This window comes from Corapipo altera, unplaced genomic scaffold (genome assembly GCF_003945725.1).
Source record: "Corapipo altera isolate COAL_440 unplaced genomic scaffold, ASM394572v1 98, whole genome shotgun sequence".
NCBI classification, from domain to species: domain Eukaryota; kingdom Metazoa; phylum Chordata; class Aves; order Passeriformes; family Pipridae; genus Corapipo; species Corapipo altera.
In genome coordinates, this window is record NW_020884914.1 from 4,662,526 (window position 1) to 4,672,810 (window position 10,285).

General features: G+C 37.6%; 1 protein-coding gene across 30 annotated transcripts in view; it reads right to left on the reverse strand.

Moving 5' to 3' along the window:
• Positions 1 to 10,285, reverse strand: part of RBFOX1 (RNA binding fox-1 homolog 1) — a 1,158,532-nt gene that overhangs the window by 76,302 nt on the left and 1,071,945 nt on the right. For all 30 annotated transcript variants that reach the window (XM_027654829.1, XM_027654830.1, XM_027654827.1 and 27 more), the window contains 2 exons: positions 9,689 to 9,749; positions 4,105 to 4,158 (listed from right to left, as the gene is read on the reverse strand). In XM_027654829.1, coding sequence (XP_027510630.1) covers positions 4,105 to 4,158; positions 9,689 to 9,749 — 115 coding nt within the window. The remainder of the gene's footprint in view (positions 1 to 4,104; positions 4,159 to 9,688; positions 9,750 to 10,285) is intronic.

Genomic DNA, 10,285 nt, shown 5'->3' on the forward strand with positions numbered 1-10,285 from the left:
TCCATGACTTGTTCTAAGGGTTCTTCAGCACTAGTCTTCTGTCCTTTCTTTCTCCACTGCCAACTTAAATCTGGAAATTCCTGAAATACTGTTTGTTGGTCATGATCAGACAAGAGTATTTTCTCATGTGAGTCACAGGGAATGTATAACTGTTCTCTGAGAGTTCACTAGATTTCCAGGTAATTTCTGTAACATCTTTTCCCCCATCTGCCAAAAAGAAGCCTCTCCAACAGGTATAACAAATATATTTTCTGCTATCAATGACAAAGTCTTTTAAAATGGCCTTAGTAGTCTCAAGCTACCTGCTTTAAAGGACTGATCTGTTGTAGTAACACAGGTGCAACAATATTCTGTATTTCAATAAGGGGAGTGCAGGAGGTTGCTCAAAAATTCATCATTCAAAAAAACAAAAGAGGGAAGCAAAAAGATCTGCAATAACTGAAAGGAACAGCACAGAAATTGTCTTTCAGACTGCCTGAGGCTGAAAGGAAGGCTAGTTATTACAGATAAAGTATACACTATATAAAAATAAGCAGGTAAAAATTATATTATAACAAACCATAGAAGGAAAGAAAGAACCAGAGTACACCTAGTAAAGAAACCCAGCTGGAAATCTGTATTTTCCCAGCCATAAATGAGTGTTTAGGGGAAGTGAACAGACTCTAGTTGAATATAGCAAAATTATGGGTCACTCTGGGATGTATTTAAAACTGGAGTGATACAGAAATAAATGAAAAATTTGTCCCAGTTTACACAAAGAGTTTGTGAGATGAATCACACGGTGTTTCTTACAAATTTCCTCATTAGGACCTGCCTATGAACTTGATAAAAAGTTTACTGGAAAAGATAAGCTGAAATGGAAATCATAACTTCATTAAGCATTTCTTTCTCGTGAGGAGTAAAACCACCTTAAATAGTATGCCTTTATTTAATAGAGGGAGAGTGGACATAAGTCAGTTTTAAAAAATTTCTTATCCATTATCAGACGTGGAAAAGTGGAATGCTGTGAAAATCCGGACATTATAAATAGAAAAAAAAAATCCTTGTCCTTTTGTTTTCTATGAAATATCATTTTAAGGCTCCCCAGTGGAGTGGTGGGAAGGGCAGGAGCATGTTCACCAACACATCCACAGTCAGCAGCCATCAGGGAGCTTTGCTAGACCTTGGAATTGCAGAGCAGCCTTCAAGGGGCCCTTCATGAACGTGCCACTGGAAATCCATACTAACACTACCACAGCCATATTTCCAGAGGGTTCTAATTTACTACAGCATGAGAATTTCACAGGCACAAAAACAGCCTTTGAAGGGTTACCTAGGAAGAAAAATCTATAGTGGTTTGTAAATATATAGTATTTTGCAGTCCCCAAGTAATACTTTACTTTCACAGTGTCTGTTGTGCACCTGCCACGCATCCTGTTGGCTCCATTTTTAGCTGTCACGCGTTTCCTCCATAAAGGTTTTCCTTCACACAAGTGAACACTCAGGGAAAAAAAAAAAGCTGAGCTATAACAATCATGTCACCGGTCCTACTGTTTACCGTTATCTTCAAGGTTTTAGGGTTGATTTACATTGCGTTCCTCCCTATTTGACTTTAATTGTCTGCTTCAAGTTGTCAGGACATAACTATATCTTAGATTTGCATTGCATTAGGGGATCTTCTCCTTTCTCTATTGATCTTGTCTTATGGAGTAATTTAACTCAATTCTAATTTTCTTTTGCACGCGGGGTGCTCTCCAGCCAAGGAAGTGAGTTATGTGTATTCAAGTGGTGCATCTTATGAATCTTGTTAAGCTTTACCGCCTTGCAGCCCGCACTGATGGAATATTTAATCACAGGAATGAGTTGGCAGCTATGATGTACAATACGGCTCAGCCTTGCGGCGTGTGTCTTCTCCGGCAATTGAGGAACGGGGGAATTTGCCATCCATCAGTGCCATCCTGACAGCTTTGTATAACCTTCTGTTTTTCACTTATTTATGAAGATTAAAGGTACTTTAAATCAACAGTTTTCTGCAAATGTATCATCTTTATTTCAGAAGTGGCCAAATTTTTCATCGTTTATTCAGGAGCGAAAGGAACTTCTTGCACCGACTGTGAAAAAGTTGGTGCGATTTTATCCTGACAGTGTTGGAGACAATAATTAAACCAAATAACTAGAACTTTCACTGCCTTAAAAATCACATTTCTAATTCTATCATCTTCAAAAGTGCAATTGCTTCTTCTCTAACAAAGGTGGTGGTGGGGAACACAAAAGTAAAGATATGTTGCAGTGTTCTATTCCAATGGCAGTGCTCTTTTACAGTTTCATTTTCTAACAGCTTTAGGGGATCTAAAAATCTCCTAAATCTGTTTAAGAGAGTTGAACTAAACTGTTTAAAAGAAAGTTTAAATGTCTGAGAAAATGTCATCTCTGAATCAATATAAAAAAATATGCATTTGACACGCATTAAAAAAACCCCAACAAAACCCAAACATAAAACTGTCTGCATGCATAAACAGAAAAAAAACCCACCCTGAAATAAATGAAGCATCTTGATAGAACTTTCTGCATAGGTGTGGTAGAGTGCATGTCATAATTCATAAAATTAAATTAATACTCTTCTAATGGTAATTAAAGATTCTCATTAAGAAGGGCAAACACCTCCCTAGTGTTGGCAATAAAAATGCACTTGGGACTTTAGGAGGTTATACAAAAAAATCAATAACCTGCCATTTTATAATTAAAAGACAAAATAAATGTTAGGGAAAAGTCCAGTAAATTAGGAAAATTACCTTCAGGAGAGATTGAAAATATTGATTTTAATTTACAAACTATGTGAACTCTTCATGCCCTACTTCATGAGACAATTATAAGTCAGATTGTTAATTCTGCATAGGTATTAGAAAATTGATTACTGTACTATGGGAATATTATTATATTTGTCATTAACACAAAGTCATTTATATAAAATGACTAATAACTCTGACTTTCTAATTTATGCAGGTTCAGGGTTGGTTCACTAACTGCTCAAACGAGATCAATGTTAAATTCCTGTTTTCAACTTAGACATTCATCAGGGAGGGAAATAAATTCTGCCTACACTAAATATTGCAATCTCATGAATGCCAGGTTAGTATTTTTATTATACTTAGCCACTTTTATCCTAATTGGAACATTTTTATCTATTTCAGTTAGAGGCATTGGATGTATTACAGGCAGCTTTTTTTCAGCAATAAATACCTGTTTGCAACAATGACCTTTTCAACAATTTTTATCTCTTCAAGTCCCTCAAAGTAACAAAAGTTTTCAGCTTTGTCTAGTGGAGACTCAAACACCTGCATGAATGGAAATTCCCCAGCTTTTGTGGACAACCTCTTCCCAGGTTTAACTACCATCCACGAAAAATGCTTTCCTGATTTCCTCATGGGCAGGATCCAAATTCCTCTGAAATCCACTAGGTTTTGGAGTACAACTACGTTTATTTTCAATCTTGTTGCTAAAGCACATTTAAAAACTGATGCTTGCCATGGTTGAATTCCAGCAGAAAAAGACTGGATCTCTCTAACTCCAAATTGCAACCAGGATCAGAATTCCGTCTCACTGAAGACTCAAGTGATAATATAGATTTTAAACACAAAAATATGAAACTGAAAAACTAAATATAAAATTTAAAAGAAATATGTTCAAAAAACCATTATGAACACAAATAGTCCATAGCTGTATGCATCTACCTGCATATCTATACAAACCAAAGATTTTTATAGATAAGATTTTTTGCTGTTGCTGTTCACTAGGTTTAAATAATTCCTGGAGGAAAGTGACAATACTGAAATATAAAATAAAATATAAATAAAATAAAATCTCATGTGGGACTGGGATATTGCAATACATTTCATGTTATACTATCTACTTTCCAATAAAAAGGTATTCATATATCTTGTATATAAAGTTTAGTATGCCCAAGTAACTTAAAATCCTGCATCACAAATCTGTAAATAACTTGTAGATAATGTGAAATCACACAAAGAACCCAAACCTCACACCAAACACATATTCTGTACTTTTGCATATTTTAAAGAATACTAAAATAAAATATGGCACGGACAACTATAGCACAATCCTTACCTGCATAGAACTCTGGACTATAAACTGCACCAACAACTGGATTTAATTTCCAGCCTGCAGCAAACATAAAAACACAACGGAGTTAATATTGCAATTGGTGATGATAATAATAATTAGTATCATTGTAGAGAAATAAACAGATAAAAAGGTTTCAAGAAAGGTCATTTGAATGAAACTTTTATAGGCATCTTTGATTACTGATCTTTAATATCAGACTGATGTATGGAAATAAGTAATGAAACAAGGCATCCTCCAGACATGGCACTGGGGTGGATGACCAGGTGAACTACCTTGGCTGAAATGCACAGTTGCCATGGACTTACTCCCTAAGCTGTGGAATTAAGTCAGCACTAGTTCAGGTATCCCTGTACCCTGCAGTACCAGAGTACATCAGTTCTTAGTCCAGAGAGGCCAGGACAGTCCATTCACCGGACACAAACATTCTGATAAGCATTTGTTAGTGGGGGTTACAAGGCAACCAAATAATCAAAACACTTTGATTCCACTCTGGGAAAAACGAAAGCACAGACACAGTGTGGAAATGTCTGTTGTGACATGAAGAAGATGTAAGATCCAGCCAAATGCCAGGGACTTTGTCCATCTGCATTTGTAAACCCGACTGTCTGCGCTGGAACAGGACAATTGCAGACACACACAGTGCTGGGGAGAGACTGGGAATGCTTCAGTCACATCCTGCACAGCTCTAAGGGGCACAAATGCAGCCACTGCCTTTGTCTTAAATAATCACCCTCCTCCCCCTGCTACCATAGAACCAAAGCACAGACCCAGGAGATCTCCTGGACTGTGTGTCCTGGTCAAACTCCAAAGAATCACTGCCGTGCCCTCACACCTGATGTGGCATTTCCAGCTGAGCCTGGAGTGCCCAGGCTGGCTGCAGGAGCAGCCACATGTACAAAGCATGTGTGATGTTAAAGGCAACCATGCTGAAGGGGCTGGAGGGGAAGGGGTAAGAGAAAAGCAAAAGAAAACACTGGAAAACTCGTTAGTGTTCTGAGCTGCGGTAAAGTGCCAATCACTGTGTTTTGCTCAGCTACAGGTAGATCCACTCCCAGTTAACTGCAAACTCCACAGAACATCCCCCCACCCACACTCTTTCTTTTTTTTTTTCTTAAGTGAACAATTATTTTGAACTACTGGGGTTGAAAAATTAGGGGTTTCCTAGAGCACACTCAAATCAGAGGAGTGGGAAGCACCTTTTGTAAATGGGAATAAAGAAAAAAAAAACTGAGCAAAAGCATCTTGCAAACTCCAGAACTATGGTACTTAAAATAGGACTTATAACTGCTGCTGGAATGAAAATACGATCAAGACAGTGACAACAAGGCTTTTTCAAAATCACAAAAGCCAGAATTAGAAGAATTTAAATGCACAATAGGCTTATTTCTGCCTTGGTCATATCATGCAGTGCAAAAGGACAGTGAAAATCATAAAAACCCAAGGTATTATAGGACTGAAAAAGTGTCATGCAAAATGTCAGTAACAACACAAAAGAAAACTATTTCTACCCTTTTCAGGGCACTGCTGTCTCTATCTGATGCACAGTCACTACTTACCAGTAACTAACTGTTCAGTAACAGGGGAGGGGTGGTTTTGAAAGGTAACTCATGGCTAAGTTCAGAGCAAGGAGCAGCACTGCATGACATCTGCTCTGCAGAAGTGACTGCAGGTGCTCTATGCACCTGAAAGACAGTTACAGAAGCTGAAAACTGCCCAGCCTAGAAGGGTTAAAGTGTCTTGCCTCCTGAAAATACCACAGGATTTTTACCCGACCCTTCAATTTTACATACTATGGGGTTATATTTAGGGACATCGTGGTATAACATACCTCTTAGCCAAATTTCATTTGATAGAAAATCATTCAAATTTTGAGACTTTCGGTAAAAATCTAACTTTTTATAGCTTAGGGAATAGACAATATTTCAAATTCAGTACTTCCTCAGAAGACCACTGATCAACACAACCCAAAATGAAAGATTGGACAGAATTCTAGATCTGTCAGCTTTTGCTGTCAAAGCAGCTGACAGACATCTCTCAGCTTCTAAGTTACACTAACAGTGGCACAATTTGTCTGAGAGGAAGAAAAAAAAAATCTTGGAAGAGGCAGATTGTTCTTCACAGCTGAAAGGCACTCTCATATTTCAGCTCCTTACCACTCTCCCAGTGACGGCTGTCTCATCTAACTTTTTGAAGCCTATAGAGGAAATACTTCATTCATCGTGAAAATAACAGTAATTAAACTTAACTTTATCTTGTCAGCCAACAATGTGCTGGCCCATAGCTGTGTGGGTTAATCAAGTGTGATGGGAGTTGATGTATCCGAGCCAGCAGCTGCCAAGTAACCCGACTGCAGCAGCTGGAGGAGGCAAATTCTCGGCTGTGGGTGTAATTTTGTGCATTTTTCTTACTGTCACAATATTAATCTCCTCCTCAAGTTGAGACTGTAAAAGCTTAAAACTTAAAAACCAGCCAAGGAAAGAAAAACCCCTCTGCTTGACCCAGGCTCCCACCCCGTGGAGTTATCCAAAGAAACCTGCAACACCTTTTGCTTCCCTCCTGTTTGCTTGCAGAGGTGTAAGGGAGGGAATTTAACTGTGCTAATAGACACTAGCTGTGATTTTGAACCTAAATTTAGAGCAAGAGAAGGCTCAAATTCAAGGCACCACAAGTATAAACTTTACAACATATTTATCCTTTTACTGATCCCTGTTTCATGCCCCCCATTTATTGCTGCAGTTCTCGGAATCTACTTGCCCATAATTCTCCATGCCCTACAACACTTGGCTGAGCATCCTGAATTGCAATATGGGCATCAGAAGAAAGTACAACTGTGAACAGGATAGGATGGAACATCTAAAAATGCCTCAAATATTTTTGCCAACGAGTAGAACTCCTGAGACTGAATTTCTTTGCAAAGAAAAGGTAGTTCTGCCTCCAAAGCATGAGGTGAGCCATCAAAACCATCCTATCTGATAACAAACTTGCAAAGAAAAGTTCTCCTAGCAATTGAGCATTTATTAACAGCTCATTTGGGGCAGCCAAAAGTCAGTGGAAAGCAAACTTATTTCAAAGATCATTTAGACACAAAAGCAAACAACTTATTTGAATGAAGCTGCACACATTAAAAAAAAGAAAAAAAGTCTAGGTTTTTGTGCATCAAAATCTACTGACTTCCACAATCCTATTAACAACATGAGCCCTGTTACCGAACAACCAGCAGCGTTCAGGAATGAGAGACAAAACAGTGTGTATCTTGTTTTTAAATGAAAATAAATATCAGTGCCTGATGTTTTCATATAATACAACATGTGCCCCAACTACTTTTTGAATACCTGCCAACAACACGTCAGTCACAACATACTCTTTGAAAAATAAAGGCAGGCATTAAAAAATAAATGGTTCTGAAGCAACAGGCATGTGCAAACAGAATTGTTTCGGGCTACCTGCATCAGAAATCTTGCAAATGTTAACGTGCTGGGAGAAAAACTAGCCTCATATTTTATTTAAAACATGAGACCTTTACTTTAGACAACAATAATCTTTAATAAATAATCAGCTCTAGCACTGGTTAATTCCTGACACAATGATAAAGAACTAGAATCATCCCATGCCAGGATGACTGATAACACAGGCACTGATGAAACTAAATGAAGCACCTTGCATGTCTACACTTCATTCCCTGTTGCTTGTGATGATTATGCAAGAGGAACGTGATTGTCCTTGTGTGTTTACTTTAGGAGACCTCAGATATTAAAAAAAGTAACAGGAAAAGCACTGCAACCAGAGTTTTTCTTGGTAGATACCCTTCAAATGGTGTGCAAAAGAACACTCTGCACGCAAGACCTTGGCTGTATGGATTCACAAAGATAAAAGCTAATTTTTAGGCACTGAACAGGATATTTCATACATTTGGTGACATCTAGATGAGATGAAACAGGATGGAAAATGACAAACAAAACACTTCCAGTGGGAAACACTTTATAGCAGATTTTGCCTGTGCTGGTTTTGGATATTACTAAATGACAATGTATGGCCTAAGTAATCCTGCAGTGCAGGGCACAGACATGAACCTCCTCTAAAATGAGATTCCTAAAAATCTCACCTCTCTCGTTGCCAGCATTCCCTTCCTTCTGCACTGGGTGTGCTGATATGTAATTTGCTAATGAATAGTTTTGTAGCCTTAGGATACTATGAATACAAAATATGCATCATCCTTTGCAGAAAAACTACTTTTATCATTACAAGAGAGCAGACAGAGTTCATGGTCTCATATGCATATGTATAATGCTCTGTATTGCAACAAAATCTTGTTATGTGATCCTGTCAAGCCTTGTGTCTCTTTCACTAAATTCACCAAGCTGCTTTAAAACCAGTAAAAACCAAGGAGATTTTCCCATTTGCATCATTTACCAAGTTTCACATTTACATACGAAATGAGGAAGAAAACAGTTTCTGAGAAATCATGAGGAATTTCAGACCCTTCTTCTCCAGATCGTTTTAACTAGCTCAATTATCGCATGTCAAATAAAAACCATCACTTTATTTCATTTTCATTGTGCTGAGAAAAAACGATGAGCCTTTCATTAAAAAATAAAGCCACTGTTTGCCCTGGGTTTTAGTAAAACCTCACTAATGAGACATCAAATACAGAAAATATGATCCATTATTTTTCAAAATGGAAAAGAATCTAATCTACCTTTGGAAACCTTAATGTGCAGATTTCATCTGCTTTCTACTGGATGGGAAAAACTGCATTAAATTGAAACACAAATAATGACAACTACACAGACTAGTGAAACTGAAAAGTAATTGCCATTAACTTTAGTTCATGTGGTATTTTTTGACATGGTTGAGTTAGGAACTTGTTTGAATTTCCTGAACTAGTAAATGAAAACTCAAGTATGTGATCAAACACTCCCAAAGGAAACATTTTTTAAAAAGTATTGTTTCTGGAGCCCTCAAATATCTACGGATTATTTTTCTATCATTAATGTACAATATTACATCAACTTAGATCAGTATTAGATTGAACTTTATTTTTAGGTGGCTTGGAATTTTGATTTTTCCATGGGGGGAAAAAAAAACACCTCAAAATGTTGGAAGCAGAACCCAATAATAGTTTGCTCTTTTCTTCCAACACATTATGGTAGGAAGACACAAAGTTATCTTTGACTAGATCCATGTCTTGGTGCTAAAAGGTATCTCATGCCTGACAGAGACATTCTTCTTGCTGCTCTGCCCACCTCCCTCACCCAAACCAAACTGAATCCTTCATTGCAACGCTACCACTGCACGAAGGCAGAAGAGAGGAAAGCTTTCCTGTCGGGTCTCTTTTCCTCTACAAAAGCCTCTGGGGTTGGATTCCAGTCAGGCAATGGGATGCATGCTACACCCACGTGGATGTGAATGAGCTGGGATGGATTTTATGGAATTTCCAGGTCATGATTTGGGACGCTGGGCAAAACCTGAGCCCCGGGAAATGCAGCTGGTGACACCTCATGAGTTCAGCAGTGAGGTTTGACATGCAGGGGCATTCAAACCCAGCTCTGGGGTTTCATGCACTTACCATTTGTGTAAGGGTTGACCGTCTTTTTATTTGTCATTACACGTGCTGTTGCATTATTTACCTAAGCACATAGAACACTGGATTAGAAAGGGTTACAGGGAGGGTCTGTGTCACTATTAAATGCATGCATTATTACTGCTATTAGTCATGTAAAAATAAAATGCAATTTAATTTATAGAAGGCAACAGGTGCATAACAAAATCATACTATTTATAATTACATTTACTTTCATAACCATTTTAACTTACAAATCATTTCAATAAAGCAACATCATATCATTTAAACTTTAATAAAAAGACATTAAAAGCAAATTAAAAGGTATTGCATAATTTAAGACTTAAGAGCATGCTTGTATTCCATGATAACACTGATACAATAAATACTCAAAACAGAAAAAAAGAAAAAGATTATATGAAGGAACATGCAGTGGAGTAGAAAGGAAAGAGACAAGGTACAAGGAAACAAAGAAAATGTCAAAAAAGGGACAAACGAATTTTAGCAGTGTGCAACATAACCCTTCAGAAGAGAAGTACCATTGGAAAAGCAACATCTAGCATTCAACACTTGGAACAAGAGCCTTTTTCATTGCAAGAATTA